Raw genomic sequence first — 16791 nt, 5'->3', positions numbered from 1 at the left:
GTCGCACGAAGAAATAAAACGTTCTTTTTTCTGATTCCGTGGTCTCTAAACTTTTGCTCGCGAGTGTACATATTGACACGTATACAACTTTACTTCGTATTTGAAAGTACCTTATTCTTCACCTTCACGACAGCGTGACAATATGGCAGGCATGCATTCTCGAAAACGAGAAAATATCCATGTTAGAACTCAGCAGTCCGAATTTAATTTTCTGCTAAAAAGTGATGAAGTATTCCGTTTCCTCCGTTATGTTGCTAGTGGGCGTGTATATAAAACAGTGCGAATCTCTCCGATATGGATGGAAAAAACTTTATTTTGAATCCGGCAAATTTGACGACCCGGGCTCAGGTCTCCCATGAGGAGACTTCGAGGCCTTGCCTCGTCGCCGCCTCTCGGGCTTGCTGGACAGCCCACTCTTGTGTCTTGAGGTTGGAGCTGCGCAGAGCGGCGGCCCACTTCGACGCAAGAGCCTCCGGAGCCACTGCCATTGTAGCTGATGTAACCCGACACTCCCACAACATGTGTGACAGCGTCGCTCTATTTTCCTGACATAATTTGCAAAGAGCAGTCGGGTATTGAGCGGGGAAAATGTGCTGCAATCGCACCGGACTGGGAAATGTTTGTGTTTGCAATTGTCGCGAGATGACTGCCTGGCGACGTTTCAGCATAGGGTGAGGTGGGGGCAGCAACCGCCTGCCTAGCTGGTAGTGCTTGGTGATGTCATTGTACCTGACCAGGCGTTCTCGCGGGTTTTGAACCAGGAGTTCTGAACTCGAAGAGGTGGTCTCAGATTCTGCGCGGCGGGTCAGTTCTCGCGCAGAGCGGTGTGCTACCTCGTTCAAGTTAATGAGGCCTTCATCGGTGGGGGTGGCGACGTGCGCTGGAAACCATATGATCGCGGTGTTATCGAAGTGCTGTCGACCAGCTTTCCTTAGAATCTGGAGAGCTTCGGAGGAAATGCGCCCCCGCGCGTAGTTGCGAACTGCGGATTGTGAGTCGCTAAAAACTACCTCGCAGAGGGGGTCGGTAAGCGCAAGCGCAATCGCTACCTCTTCCGCTGTTTCGGGGTATTCCGTTGCGACACTACACGCGTGCGTAAGCCGGGAGCTAACGTCTACGACTACCTCCGTGAACCGGTGTTCTCGTGTGTATTCTGCGGCGTCTACAAAGCGCGTAGTCCTCTTTCCACCCAACGAGCGCAGCAGTGTCTTCGCACGGGCCTGGCGTCGGCCCCGATTAAATTCAGGGTGCATGTTTCGAGGTATAGGGGCGACAAGCAGCGTGTCGCTGAGGTCGGGTGGAATGACCTGTTTCTGACCGTGTTGGACGTGTGTGATAGGAAGATGTGGGCCCAGGCCTCAAACACACGGGGATGGCACAATGAACACAGAGAAGCTTTAATAACACGTGGACGGGACTAGGATAACGTACACGATAACACACACACAGTTCCCTTCATGAGTGTCTGTCGCTTAGGTATGGTCAAGCTAAGCGTCAATATAGGAAGGCGTCCGATAGCGCGTCGGTATCACACACTCACGGCACGAAGAGGCGCAAAGATGAGTCTGGAGCAGCGAGTGGCGCAGGGGCTGGAGGCCGGGGCGGATACCCGGCACACGACGAGCCACTCGCGCGACAGCTGGGTCGGGACGTCTGCCCGCCACAGGGTAGACCGTTCGGAAGGCTTAGCTGCACCGGAACATGCCGGCGTCGGATGCTCGCCCAGCAGTGGAGCAGGCCGGTTGAAGCCCAAGGACAGCTCGGCCTGTTCTGCCAGCACACCCAGGAACACCGGCCTTGGGTAGACGAACTGCTCGGCTCGTTCGGAAGGCCAGCCCAGGCAGCTCAGGCAGATCGCATGGCTGCCGTCTCCGCCCAGACACCGGTCCTCCTCTTCCTCTTCGTCCGTCGCCACCGCACAGCAGTCACGCGCATTCGGCAGCGACATTCAAATAGTCCAAACTCCTATCACATTTCCCCCCAAGTTCAAGAAGTCGAGGAGGGTAGCACTACGGAGTATCACAAGTCACACAGTTCAAATTATTACTCTCATGACACATTAGTCCGTGTCCGTAGCTATTCTACTTAGATAGTCTACACCAACGTTATCACATCCACGAATATACTCCCCATGAAAGTCATAATCCATAAGGAGTAAACTCCAACGTAGCACGCGACTTTTCACGTGCTTCGCCGAATTGAGGTATCGCAGTGATTGGTGGTCGGACTGCAGGATGAACGGTTTACCGTAAAGGTACGCATGAAATTTCTGTACAGCCCACACTATGGCGAGGCACTCCCTTTCAATTGTATAGTAGGCAGCTCCACGTGGCAAAAGCTTCCGGCTAGCGTAGGACACGGGACGCAAATGCCCGTCGTGTTCTTGCAAAGGAACTGCTCCGAGACTTCTCGACTTCAATTTGGAGTCGCTGATCCATAGTCAGTTGGTTCGAAATGGCGATGTCTTTTGATGCCTGCGTTCCGACGAGTGATGGGTAAAGCGGCGTTGTCTCTCCAAGCTCTAGACCTGTCGCGTCATCAGTACCCAGTGGGGCGCGTCCGACTAAATGGCGCGGCACCGTTCGTTGACAGACGTCGCACGATTTAACAAACCGTTTCGTCTCCGACTGAACCCCTGGCCAGTAAAATTCAGCAACAATCCGATCTACCGTTCTCGTCACACCCTGGTGACCGGCGACGATCCCTTCATGAGCGAACTTCATCACCTTCTCCCTGAGATCTTTTGGCACCACTAGCTGATCTAGTATTTTCCCACCTGACACTGTGTGCTTTCTGCATAAAATGTCATCCTTAAAGTAATAGTCGCTTGCGCGGCCATCCGCGACCATAATCTTGCCGACCTTTTCGAAACATCTCCTCAGAGACCCATCGTCCCTCTGTAAAGCTTTTAATTTGCCTTGCTCTATTCCAGTGACTGCGGGTTGCGGGACAGGCAGTGTAGGCAGGGACCGTATCTTCGTTTCCTTTGTCGCAGCAACGAGCTCGGTACCAGATTCGTAGTCTTCTGTATGTCTCGAGGAGGCGGCTGCGTTTTTAGCTGTGGACAACGTTTGGCCCTCTACGTCTGGTAGCTCTGCTTGAGCGGTGGATGACATGCGGTTGGCAGGGTCACTCGTCTTGTCGCTGTTATGTTTCAGCGGAGACCATAAATTGGCCGGGTCATCAGGTGCACGAGCACCTTCAATGTTTCCCAATACCACATCATACAGGGGATCTCGCATACATTTAACTCGTGCGACGCCGGTAAAGAATGGACTCTCTAAGTATACTATCGCTTCCGGTAAGTAGTGGATTGTGCGGTCCAGCAAGAACACGGGACTTTTTGTTCCTGTCATTTTGTCCTCAGGTACCAAAGAGAGTCGCACGACCACGGTATTGCAGCCAGTGTCTCGTAAGACAGACACCGGTTGTGATTCGAGAACGCCTCTTCCCACTGGCAGATTTCCGCTGTCACATCTGGGGCCTTGTCGCATTAACGTCATGTTGACTATTGGGACCGTTTCGCCACCTCGAAGCACTACGTATCCGTCACCCTCTTCTGTCGGCTTTTCGGCTTGCGACGGAGCCAGAATACACGGAGCTTGTCCTTGATTTTCCCTTCTTGAGGCTTCACCTCCTTGTCCCTTTCTGCTGGACCATCCGCGACCTGAAGAGTTCTCTTTAGTCCGGGACCAGCACTCCGAAGCTCGATGTCCCGCTTTATCACAAAGGAAGCACCGATTAGTTGCACGCGGCATCGCTGTTGGAGGTTCAGTCTTGCGAGCAGAGTCCAACACGACCTCCTTGGATAACTTTTCTCTACCTAGATTGGTCAGGTTTTGCGCCTCTATAAAACAATCGGCATTGTTTGACAATGTAGCGAGGGTCTCACAGTTGCTTTCTTTCAGGAACACTCGCAGCGACGCAGAGCATCTTCTCAAAAACTGTTCAGCGATCATGGTGTCCCTGAAGGTCCTCTCAATATGGGACATTTCAAGCCAGTGGTCAAAGTAGCCCGATATTCTACCTGCATATTGTAGGCCAGTCTCATTGTCTTCGGGCCTTGCGTTTCGAAACTTTTCTCGGTATCCCTCAGCAGTGCACCGAAAGCGCTGAAGGAGAGTAGCCTTCAGCTGGTCGTAGTCTAGGGCTGCATTAGAATCAAGCCGTCCTATGACCGTCAATGCTTCTCCTGTCAGGTAAAGGCTGAGGGAGAGTGCCCATATTGCGCGGGGCCATTCCTGACTCGTTGCCACTCGCTCAAAACGTTGCAAATAGGCGTCTAAATCATCTCGGGCTTCGTTAAACGGGGGGATCAACTTATGGGGACTGAATAGCTCAGGAACCGCCCCGGTGACCGACTGTTCCGTAGTTCTGTCACTCTGTGCGCTTTGTGCGCCAGCAGTCTTTTCCTGGAGCTCGATCTTGAGCTTTAGCACTCGTTCTTCCGCTTCTAATCGTAGACGCTCTAGTTCTGCCTGCGCTTTCGCGTCTTCCCGATGTTGGGCGCGCTGCTCGCGTTCCCTCACGATTTCTGTATCAATCCAACGCTTTAACTCCGCTCCTGTCATTCCTAGCTCCTTCCCTATGACATACAACCTCTCGATCTCCATCGCTCCTCCTGTGCGTTTGAAAATCCTGGCAGGCTCGCCAAAATTTGTGATAGGAAGATGTGGGCCCAGGCCTCAAACACACGGGGATGGCACAATGAACACAGAGAAGCTTTAATAACACGTGGACGGGACTAGGATAACGTACACGATAACACACACACAGTTCCCTTCATGAGTGTCTGTCGCTTAGGTATGGTCAAGCTAAGCGTCAATATAGGAAGGCGTCCGATAGCGCTTCGGTATCACACACTCACGGCACGAAGAGGCGCAAAGATGAGTCTGGAGCAGCGAGTGGCGCAGGGGCTGGAGGCCGGGGCGGATACCCGGCACACGACGAGCCACTCGCGCGACAGCTGGGTCGGGACGTCTGCCCGCCACAGGGTAGACCGTTCGGAAGGCTTAGCTGCACCGGAACATGCCGGCGTCGGATGCTCGCCCAGCAGTGGAGCAGGCCGGTTGAAGCCCAAGGACAGCTCGGGCTGTTCTGCCAGCACACCCAGGAACACCGGCCTTGGGTAGACGAACTGCTCGGCTCGTTCGGAAGGCCAGCCCAGGCAGCTCAGGCAGATCGCATGGCTGCCGTCTCCGCCCAGACACCGGTCCTCCTCTTCCTCTTCGTCCGTCGCCGCCGCACAGCAGTCACGCGCATTCGGCAGCGACATTCAAATAGTCCAAACTCCTATCACAACGTGGTAGTTGAAGCCGAGTTTCTGCAGGATGTACCGGCCCGTGGCTGTCAGAGACATGCGTTCGAGTTGAGAGGTTCTTTGCGCTTCCACGATTTCCTCAAACGTGTTGTATACCCCCAGCTGTAGCAGACGAGCAGTGCTTGTGGACTCCGGTAGGCCAAGGGCAATCTTGTAAGTCTTGCGTATAAGGGTGTTGATTTTCTCCCTTTCAGTGACATTCCAGTTGTGGAAGGCAGCCACATAAGTGATGTGACTGATTGCGAAAGAGTGTATGACGCGCATGACACTGTCCTCCTTCATGCCCCTGTGCTTGTTTGTAATGCGTTTGATCAGGCGGGTAGCCGCTCTAACCTTGCCTTCGATTTTGCGAATAGCTTCTATGTTTGACCCGTTGGCTGTTATATGCATGCCTAGGATGCGTATCTTCGGGACTCGGGGAATGCAGGAGCCGTCTTGTGTATAGAGGATTATGTCGTCACATTGGCGCGATTCGGCTGTAGGCTTGGGCCGGCGGCGCGGGCGGTAGACGAGCAGCTCCGATTTCAGTGGAGATAGTCGGAGACCTGTGTCTTGGAGGTAGGTTTCGACTGCAGAGACCGCTGCTTGTAAGGTGCATTCTATCTGACCGTCACTGCCCTTGTTGACCCACAGGGTGATATCATCTGCATACAAGGGGTGATGGAGGCCATCGATCTTGTCGAGGTAGGCCGGGAGACCCAGCATCACGAGGTTGAAAAGGAGCGGGGATATGACCGATCCTCGAGGAGTGCCGGTGCTTCCTAGTGTGTGTTCGTCGGATGTCATGCTGCCGACCGCGAGAGTGACTGTGCGGCGCGACAGGAAGTCTCTGACGTAGTTGTAGCTTCGCTCACCCAAGTTGAGCTTGTTTATGCGGCCATGATTGTTTATGCGGCCATTTATGCACATGATTGCTGCATGTGCTACATTGTCAAATGCCTTTTCCAGATCTAGGCCGAGGATGGCCCGGTTGCCACTAGTTGGGTCATTGATAATCTGGTGGTAGAGCTGGAGCATGACGTCTTGAGTGGAGAGGTGCGACCGGAAGCCCACCATAGTGGGTGGGTAGGCTCCAGTGTCCTCGAGGTGGTGGTTGATGCGGGAGAGGAACGCGTGCTCCATCACCTTGCCAACGCAGAATGTGAGGGAAATGGGCCGCAAGTGATCGAGGCTGGACGGCTTGCCTGGCTTCGGTAACAGGACTGCTTTAGAGCGTTTCCACGCCTCTGGGATGCGACCTGCTCGCCAGCATTTGTTGATGTATGCCGTAAGAGCGGTTATCGAGGCATCATCGAGGTTTCTTAGAGTCTTGTTCGTAACCTTGTCGGGACCAGGTGCTGATTTGCCATTAAGGTCGTGGAGAGCTGCGCGGATCTCTGACTCGTGAAATTCTTCATCGAGTGTCACATTTGTCTCTCCAGTGTATTCTCCGTGTTGAACATCGGGCCGTTGAGGGAAGTACTTGGCTAGCAGGCGTGTCACAAGCTGGTGATCACTCGTGGTAGCCTGTTCCTTGTGCAAAAGGCGTTGCAGGTTTGCTCGCTGAGCAGACTTGCTCTGAGTTTCCCCCAAGAGGTGACGAAGGAGACGCCACGTGCTTCCATTGTGGAGCTACCCATCGACTGCGTTGCAGATGTCATACCACTGTTGGCGGCTTAAGGTCCGGCAATGTTCTTCCAGCTGGCGATTGATATGTGCTATCTTCTTACGAAGCTTTCGGTTGTGCCTTTGCTTCTTCCATCTTGCGTTTAGTGATGTCTTGGCTTCCCACAGGTGGGCTAGTCGGCTGTCGATCTTGTCAACCTGGACTTCGGGTGCGAGCGTCTGCGTCGCCTTGTTCATGTCGTCGTTGAGCGTCTCCATCCATGCCTCGATGTCATCGATGTTCTCCTCACCTCTCTGTTCCACTCGCTGCTTTCGGAATTTGTCCCAGTCCGTCCATTTGAATAACTTGGGAAAAGGGGGTATACCCGCCTGAGGAATTCGTGTTTCTATGATCATGTGGTCACTACCGAGATCTTCAAAGGTATTGCGCCACATTGCTTGAGGGATGTTACGGACCGCCGTCAGGTCTGGTGTCGTGTCCCGAGCCGTAGAGGTGCCCGTGCGGGTCGGCGCCGTGGGATCGGTAATAAGAGTTAATTCGGTATCATGCAGGTCCTGCCACAGGCGTCGACCTTTGGCGGTAGTGTAGCCATAGCCCCAGGCCTCGTTCGGGGCGTTAAAATCTCCCCGCACCAGAAACGGGTTTGCGCCCGCCAAGGCAAGCGCCCCTCGGAACAGAGAGAGGAAACGAACCCGTGAGTGAGCCGGATTACTATATACGTTGAGGAGATATACACTGTGATTGCGTGTTCTATTGGGAAGGAGCTCTACAAGCATGTTTTCCGCATGTGTGCCGCTTACGCTGTGTTCTTGCACTACTATCCCTTTCTGAATTAAAATTGCAAGTCCGCGATCAACGGGAATCGGCGAGGCATTCGCAGTGTAACCTGGAAGCTTTGGTACGGTACCTACTGTTTCTTGTATCATTATGATGTCGGGTTTGGGTTGCGCGTGTCGGACGTATTGTTGCAGCAGTGGTTGCTTCTTAGTGAAGCCCCGACAGTTACACTCCGATATGGTATTGTTTCGAATGAGAGATAAATAAAAAAAAAAGACAGGGCAACACGGCATTTTACTTTGCGGAAATTCTTGCTATTTGTTCAGATCCACAAGAAGTGTGTCACATGAAAGTATGAGGTTCGACGCCCCCTCACCAAACGCAGTGCAAACATCCTATAGCTATATAATAATGTTGCCAGAAGCTCAAAGCTAAATGATCTTGGAATGCATCATGTAACCGCGCAAACAACAAAGGACAAAGAAGGAAACACACAGGACAGCCGCGGAACTTCAACTGTGTTTTACTCCGGGAAATACCACATCTATACATGTATCATAATCACACTTGCTAATCATCAGACAACCATCACTCGACGTTGGCATGCGGGCGTGAGTGGCATAAATTTGCATGAAAATATTTGAACTCTTTATCACTCAGTGACACTGAAGAGCTGCTTACGCAGCTGCCAGATTGCATTTTTATACAGTAAGCTTCATAGATTTCTCGGCTCAATTGTGACGCAAACATCTACAAGACTTTAGTGTCGCGGAACGTAGGCGTAAAATTACGACGATGGCGTCAATGGTCAGCCAATTTGCCACCCCCCCGCCAATCCTTCTACCCCTGCGCGGTGCTCTAAATGATCCTAGATTTGTACACTCTTCTAGTGGTTACTAGTAGGAAGGCGCAGCAGTACGCTTCACATCCGTGTCGTTACAGTAAATAATGGTAATAGCTTTGCGGGTTTTATGCTTTGATTAATTTTTCATTCTATGTAGAGGCAACGTCGGTGGAGCAAAATTCAGGGCAGCAGCCTATAGCTAACTACGATGTTAGGAGTCCGATTGAACGAAGCCGAATGGCGCAGTTTAGTAAACTTGTAAAATTTGGAGACAGGAAGGTAAGTATAAAATTTTTGTACTCCAATGAGACAAAGATTGTCATTCCTAGTGGCCGAAATGGTCATCATACGCTCTCTCGTTAACGGACGCCGGTATAATCAAAGACCCTCCTCGACGACGATCATGATAATGACTACGACGACGACGTGAGCATGCCCATTGAAATGTGGCCTTACCACATGCGACAAGGCTGCGACCATAACATTGCTGTATCTTATTCATTAAGTACTTTTTTGCTCCGAGCTAAATTATCGAAATGGAAAGTTCGCTTCCTTGCGTGTTCTCCTTGCTTTACGCCAACTCTCCCAATGGTCTCTTAGTATGACACCGCGTCCATTTATAAAACATTTTGTCGGTGATCGGTTCCAGTGGCTTGTCGCTGTTGTCAAGACATCGCTCGGTTCCAGGCAACAGTAGTGGCACCGTGGGAATAATTTGATTAGAGACGTCCCTTGTGCGGTAAAAATTACGCCCACGATACCAATACTGTTGTCATGTATCTTGTGCAGTAATTGCCAATAGGAATTGCCAACAGTGCGGCGTGCAATTTGTGCGGGTGCCCAATGATGTGCCCTACAAGTTAGACTAAGCCTGTTAGATAACATAGCGCTCTCAGAGGGAAAGATCCTGGGGCCATATGGGCTCTGAATTCTTGCATGCAAAATACCACAAAAGCCCTTCTACAGTCCTTGAAAGCTACTGGACTGTGTACGAACGCTTGTGACTTGTGATGGCGGACATTCCTCTGTGAATGTGTTCACAATGACTGACTCTTTATTATTTCCTTTTCTTTTCTTCTTATCTATTATTCCACTTTTCCCCTCCCCCAGTGTAGGGTAGCCAACCAGGCACGTCCTTGTTTAACCTCCCCGCTTTTAATCCCGTCATTTTTTTTCTCTCTCTTGTGCAGTATAGCATTGGCAACGTTAAATAAATGTCGTGTGCAGTATAGCTCTTGTGCCGAGTGCTCGCCGCGCTCGTCGTCATTTCAGTGTTTTTTGTCTTGCTGGACACACGTCCGCCTAATAAAAAGTTAGCTCACACTCTCGTTCTAAGCTCACATGCTTCAAAGCCTTTCTCGTTTTTCACCGTCCCCACCTCCACCGCCGTAGCGGAGTAGAAGCAACACGCATCACTGATGTAGTCGCTGCTCGCCGGCGATTCCAGCTCTAGCCTGTTGCTCAAAAAACACATCTTCACTCAGATTTCATCGAGTAGACGGTGGAAGTGTCTGTCTGATAACGAAATTATTGCTTAGGAGTCGCTCCGAGCACCGTTATTGGAGTGCACAGTATTAAAAAAAGGCGATGCGCTTCCCTCCATTGAACGAATTGAGCAAGAGCTCCGAAGTGCGCGATCATGTTAGTGATTAATGTGCGCGTGGATATGTACCTTAAGACCGCCTCTTCCATCAGAACGACGGTAATGCGAGAGTAGAAAAGTATGCAGAAGCGTTCTTTAGAGAGCAACAATGAGACTCGGGGTGCCTACTAGGATCATGACCCATATAGGCACCCCGAGTCTCACTGCTTCACTCACTGCCCTACCAGGCATCGTGCACGAGACATGACTGCTGCTTGCGAAGCGACGCAGCTGCGTCACATCGCTCCGTGCTCGCGTGCCCTTGCGCATTCATCTGTCGATAAAAAATCTTCGCTGAATTACGATTACTCAGTGGTGACAAAGAGCTTCTGACACCGCTTATTATTGTTTAATGCGTTGTCCATATCACGTGCCTAAAATACATTTGAGAAATTAAGGGTACAATAGAAAAAAGTAGACGTGTCCTGGAAATATTATGCGTAAGCTTAAAAACACCCGGAACACCGGGAATGTCTACGATAAATACCAGTCGCATATATAGATAAAAAACGCAACACCAAGGACGTGGCATGGAAGGCTTCCATGGGATCACGTGTTAGCGGTATCTTAGTGGTAACATTCTATGGCTTGGAGCCCAACCTCCAAGAGCAGCAATGGAGAGATTCACACAAAGAGCACGCTCTCTCGCTTTCTCTCTCTCTCTCTCCATCTAGAATCAAAGTAGAAGAATAATTTGTGAGAATAAAAAGAAATGAAAGAAGTTTAAAAGCTATACGTGTTATAAATATATTATTATAGCGAAGCTGTTAGCCTCCCGGTGGTCGGCTTTTTTCCTGTCCGCGTCCGTTAACAAAAACGTGGGTAGATCCCAGCAGCAGTGCAGGCCCGGAGCAGTGGCTCGCACCCCCGTAAGGCTGAGGCTTCAAGCACTCAGCAAAGTGAGGCGAACAGTGCATACACTCTTTGGAATCACGCGTACCCATATACAACAGCGTACGTTTCAATAAAGAACAAGCCCAAAGCAAGCACCCGATGCACATAACTGATGATAAGGCGCTCCTGATAACAGCTCGAAGCACGTAGCGCTCCTCGCATACGTTGCGCGGTAAAGATTGCTGTTGCGCAAGCTGCCACGGCGACGGCAGCTTGCGACGTGGGGAGTGACGTCCCTAGCCTTTCGCATGTAAAATCACGAGCGTAGCAACTACTTTGAATATTGTTGCAGCACTGCTATGGGCGGCGGTATGCTGTCAAAATTACCACTACTCCAATTACTACCACTACTCTAAATTACCATGACTCTCAAGCGATACAGCATTGCATACCCCCCTCAGAAGTTGTAGTGGTGGTTTTCAACAGCTTCGCTGGACATCCACTTTTGCAGTGCCGGGATGGCGAGTCAGTGTTTTTCTGTAGCCTTTCTTTTGTTTTCTTCCAGCACTACGATGCCTTAACTATACATGTTTTCACTCGGAATACGAAATGAACTTTACAACTTTTCTGAGTTGACGCATCATTTCTTGGTGCTTTTTAGAGGCAATGTGTATTGAGACCTACTTGATAAGATGATGCCCAACACGGTGCTCCACACCTTCATGCTTCTGAACGCAAGATGCATGGGACGCTGATGATGGAAAAATAAACAACATCGGAACGAATGTGAGGCGTTGCTTTTAGAAAAATATAAATCATAATGCCACTAAAGTCTTCATTGGCTACAGGTTTCAAATCGTTGTAACGAGCCTAAATTTGTGTTTAGAAGCTAAGCCTGCGATTCCGCTTAACCATTACACACCTGGTTACGCTTATGCGATTTTATAACGTCAGTCACAGTCACTATGAAACGATGTCGTCGAAAATTCTAACTTATTAGTAAGATCTCGATGAGGGATAGTTGTTTCACATTTAGAACTGAGGTTGAACAGTGCGAATAAAACAAGGGCACGAGGAAACAAATACTACAGACAAGCGCTTGTCTGTTGTATTTGTTTCCTCCTGTCCTTGTTTTATTCGTGCTGTTCGACCTCAGTTCTAAAGATTCTAACCAATCTGAAAAAAAAAAATCTGTAGTTTTGCGCGCCAAAACCACACTTGATTGAGACAGGCCGTACAGTGGGGGACTCCGAATTAATTTTGACCACCTGGGGTTCTTTAACGCGCACCTATAATGCACGGTACACGAGCTTTTTTGCTCCCGTGGAAATGCGGCTGCCGCGGCCGGGGATAAAATTCGCTACTTCGCGCTTGGTGCGTCAAGGCGCGTTTTCGAAACGCACATTGTTCTTTCCTTATACTTTTCTCGTCCTTTCATAAGTGACCTTATCGCGATAAGTTAAGTTTGGTTTGTGAATACGGGGGTAAGTTATCGCGGTGGGTAACTTCTAACGAATGTATGTCACGTGCTCTATTACTAGACCCCCGCTTTGAAAACTTACCCCAAACAGCCTGTACCCTCCTGCCCCCCTCCCAGGAAAAGAAAAGAAAGAAAATGCAGACCATTCAGTGAAGCAGCTAACTATATATGCTGCCACCATGTTATAGTCAACCACACCTGTGATTACTGCAACGAGAGCGTCCACTGTGGTGCCGTGGCTTGCCAAGTGATACCAAATAAGTAACGGCCAACCAGCGAAAATGTTACTCGTGGCCTCATCGGCCGGATCGCGTGAACGCTTCAAGTACTTACCTGCTTCCAGAGTTCTCAATGAACCGATGCTGTCGAGCTCGGAGCTGCACGCCAATCGCATAAATACATTCGCCGCTCTATGCATTGCAGCTGTCACCTTATCATCGTTACGTTATCTGTTTGACCACTAGCCGATACGAAGCTTATCTGTTTTATTTTGTTATACTTTTTTTTCTAGCGCTCACGGAAAGATATGCGTTAACAACCGCATGTACCCATGACTAGCAGCAATGCTAAGGGTTCAGACAATATGTTCAACTTTATACTGTATATATCTTTAAGTTGAATGAAACTTTCATTCATTCATATCAAATAAAACTATTGGACTTGTTTTGCTTGGGAGGCTTTGCACTCTTTTTTTTTTTCGCCTTCAAAACGTGATCATGTGTTATCGTGCATCCGCTTCCACGAAAAACGTCGCTTTCGATATCTGGACCGCTATTGTGTAAGGCTGCAATTATTTTACCATTCTTTTCTTATCAGGTGGCACGGCGAGGGGCCGATCTCAGCGATAACGGTGGTGCAGCAGCGCGCGAGTCATGTCCGAGCAAATAACGAAGGTCGAAAAGCATAGAAACTGAAATGGAAACGTAATATTATCTGGCTCCAGATTGTTCTCAAGTTACGATTGTTTTAGCAACTTCCAGGGTCTCAAAGACTCTACCTCTTCGGAACATGTCATGGTCATTCCACGAAAAAAGAAAACAGGGATGATGATGATGATGATGATGATGATGATGCTAATAATAATAATAATAATAATAATTACAAATAATCGATTTGTACATATAATTTTGCGAGGTCTGTCGAAGCTTCTGTGGGCTTGTATACGGCAGGAACCTGGCAGTCAGGGCAACGCATTATGTAACCTTATTACAGACAAACTAAATGTCAAACGAAAAAAAAATAAAAAAAACGTATCACAGGTTCTTCAGGTAAAAATGTCCAGTAAACAACACTTAATGTTCAAATGAAAACACGTAGCTCACAACAATAATTAAAACTGAGTTAACATGGCACAATATGTAAACAAAGTTACAACCTATCCAGAACAAAAAAAATCAAACAAGAAATCGTGAAAACAGCCGTAACGAGGCTGGCTTCAGAGGCGACAATTGAAGTGGGAGCCAAGGCACCAAGGCAACCAGTAGGCAAGCTCTCCCATGTAACAAAGGACCTAATAACGAAACGACAAAGAATGAAAGTGTCCAACTCAAGAGATAAGATAGAATTCGCGGAACTGTCAAAACTGATCAACAAGGCGAAAATAGGTGATATTCGAAATTATAACGTGAGAAAGAGTGAAGAAGCCATAAAAAAGAGGCACAGCCTGAAATCAATGAGAAGGAAACTAGGCATAGGACAAATCAAGATGTATGCACTGAAAGATAAGCAGGGTAATTTAGTGCGTCAAATTAGCCAATTTCTTGCGTAGCGCGCAGCGATTCCATTGCCAGATTTCAAAGTGTCCGGTCTTTGTGTTATTTGCCATCCCATCCATGGATGGTACTGTCACTATGGGCATGCTCTATAGCTTTCGGTGCTCGGATAGAAGCTCCCGGACTCTGGCTGACCTTCTCTCAGGGGGCGGCTGCGGCTTTTGTTTACGCATCCTCTATCGTTCGTTTGAGTTTGTGTATCTCTGCGAAGATATTAGCTACATGTTTTGTGCTCACTGTTCCAGCGTAACCTATTGAGCGATGGAGGTGGTACATTGTTGCAGTGGTGTCTGCGGTGGTGCTTCGGGAATGTGGTGCTCAATTTGTTTGGGTTGCTCTGGTGTGCCGTTATTTACCAAGTGCTTAAAAGCTTCAAACTCCGCTCGTAGCTCGGTTAAAGTGTTACAAGGTATTTTATTTTCCTCGACTATTCTCTTGTACTCGGGGATTTTTGCGATTGCTCTTTGTGTACTCTTATATTTGGCAGTGGGAGATGGGACTTGTACTCAGCTCACCTGGTTATATTGAGAGGTGCTCCATGGCAGTGGGACCTCTGGCGACTTGCTTCTTGGGGCCTCCTTTCTTGTTGACTGTTGTTGCTGCCGGGGCACATTGGATCGGGATGCCGACCGTCTTCCCTGGCCCGACTTCAAGGACCAAGCTCGGCTCCTCAACAGCGAGCGGGTCCAGGGGCGGCTGCGACGACCCGTCCTCAGATGGAACTCCAGCTCGGAGTCCGCGTCTTCGGTGGCGAAACACCATAGCTGGCTCTGTGGTTTTATAGTGGCGTCCCCGGCTTTAGTCTTTTGGGACATGTGCAGTCATCCGTTGGAAGATCACCCCCACAAATAGCACATTTGGGGGCGCACGCGTGCTCATCGGCAGGTTCCCGCACCCCGCACGATCGGCATATCTGTACGTTGGGCTGTGGACACACGTCGGTGCGGTGTCCCACGATGCCACAGATACGGCAGAATTAGACCGCATTTCGGTAAGGGTGCCAAGTCCCCCTCCCCTCGAAGTAATAAACACACCTTGGCACTTGGCTGCCGTAGAAGGTTAGCAAAGCACTTTGCGAGTCGCCCAGCATTCTTGCGTCAGTCAACTCTAGGCCCTGGGTTCTAATACGTAGATTCGATCGCAGCAAGTCAGAAGGATTACGGGGTTCTATCCCGTGAATTACTCCCCGCGTCGTGCCTTTTCCTGCCGTAACGTACGCATTGACCGGATGCGGTCGTCCTCTCATATTCAAGGATTCGATGACCTGCATGACCTTGGCCGTATCCTAATTCGGAGTGGAGACCACTGCGATGTTGGAACCCGGCTTGATTCATAGAATGAAATTGTGGTCAGTGGTTCGTTACTTGCATGCTTACATGACGGCTCTTGCCAGGGTCTGACCGTTCACATTCTCGAGTGGTAGCCCTTGGTGTGGCCCGATTACCACCTTCAGGTCATTGTTCGGTAGCGGCGGTAGACGCTTGCATCGTGGTCCTCCGCGGATTTTTTTGGGTATGGATTAGTTGATCGGTCCTGATGGCAGTGCGTTTCCTTACGCGGAGTGTCGCTCCTGTGCGAGATTTTTTTCTTCCTTCAGCGAAAGAATGCGCTCCCTTCCGGCTTCTGCTTTTGTTTTGTCGACCACGGTAGCGGTTTGCATACCGTTGTTGATCGTAGCTGCCGTATTGCAATCACGATGGTGTGTTGCATCACCCACCTGAGATGCAGCGAAGTCCATCCCTTCTTCCATTCGCTACGCTGTAACTGTTCACAGGTTAGATGCAGAATCTTCCCGGAATGTTGTTCCTGCCATCGATGTCGCAGCCGGAGCCCTTACGGCCGCCATCCTTGAGTGCCCGCACGCCGGCATAGGTGCCGCTGCCGCTCCCCTACTCGAAGTTAAGGTTAGCATCCCGCCACGTTGTGAAGGTGGAAAATAGGCTGTAAAACGCCGATATATGGTCCGACTGACCTGCAGTTGGTCTCCACAGGTGCCGGATCACTTCCAGGAGATGGTGGTGACCGTTTTGGGCAAGTCCCAGAAGGTGGTCCGCCCGAAAAGCCAAACATGTGGAGCCCGATGTTGTTGTTGTTGTTGTTGTTGTTGATGATGATGATGATGGACCTCTGTCATGGCTCGCACCCACTAAGGGGGATAGGCCAAGAATCGGGCGGCAGGAGGTAACTACAGGAAATCATTATTTGAAAACGATAAACACAAAAAGAAATAAAAAAACTAAAACTAAACGAGACGCTCCAATAAATAAACTAGTATACGAGCGAGCAGTCATACTAACTCAAAGGTGCATGTTAAAAGAGGCTACAATCAAGGGGAGAATTAATGTTAGGGAAGAATTTGGAGCCCGATGTGAGCGAAGCCGTTTCGAACTAGGTCTTCTTCTTCAGCGTGTATTACCAACGGCAGAACAAGGTCCCAGTTAATTAAATTATGGGTTTTTCCGTGACAAAACCCGATATCATCATGAGGCACGCCGTAGTGGGGCACCGGGGAAATT

General features: G+C 49.7%; 1 protein-coding gene across 1 annotated transcript in view; it reads right to left on the bottom strand.

Annotated features, from left to right (window-relative positions):
* LOC126516770 (uncharacterized) overlaps positions 1-12944 on the bottom strand; it is a 23512-nt gene extending 10568 nt beyond the window's left edge. The window contains exons 1-2 of the mRNA XM_050166875.3: positions 12837-12944; positions 11708-11774 (exon numbers count right to left, since the gene is read on the bottom strand). Of these exons, the coding sequence (XP_050022832.1) occupies positions 11708-11768 (61 nt within the window). The 5' untranslated portion in view covers positions 11769-11774; positions 12837-12944. The remainder of the gene's footprint in view (positions 1-11707; positions 11775-12836) is intronic.
* Positions 12945-16791: the final 3847 nt, after the last annotated feature.

Source organism: Dermacentor andersoni, chromosome 1 (assembly GCF_023375885.2).
Source record: "Dermacentor andersoni chromosome 1, qqDerAnde1_hic_scaffold, whole genome shotgun sequence".
NCBI lineage: Eukaryota > Metazoa > Arthropoda > Arachnida > Ixodida > Ixodidae > Dermacentor > Dermacentor andersoni.
This window is presented reverse-complemented; position numbering and strand designations above follow the sequence as displayed.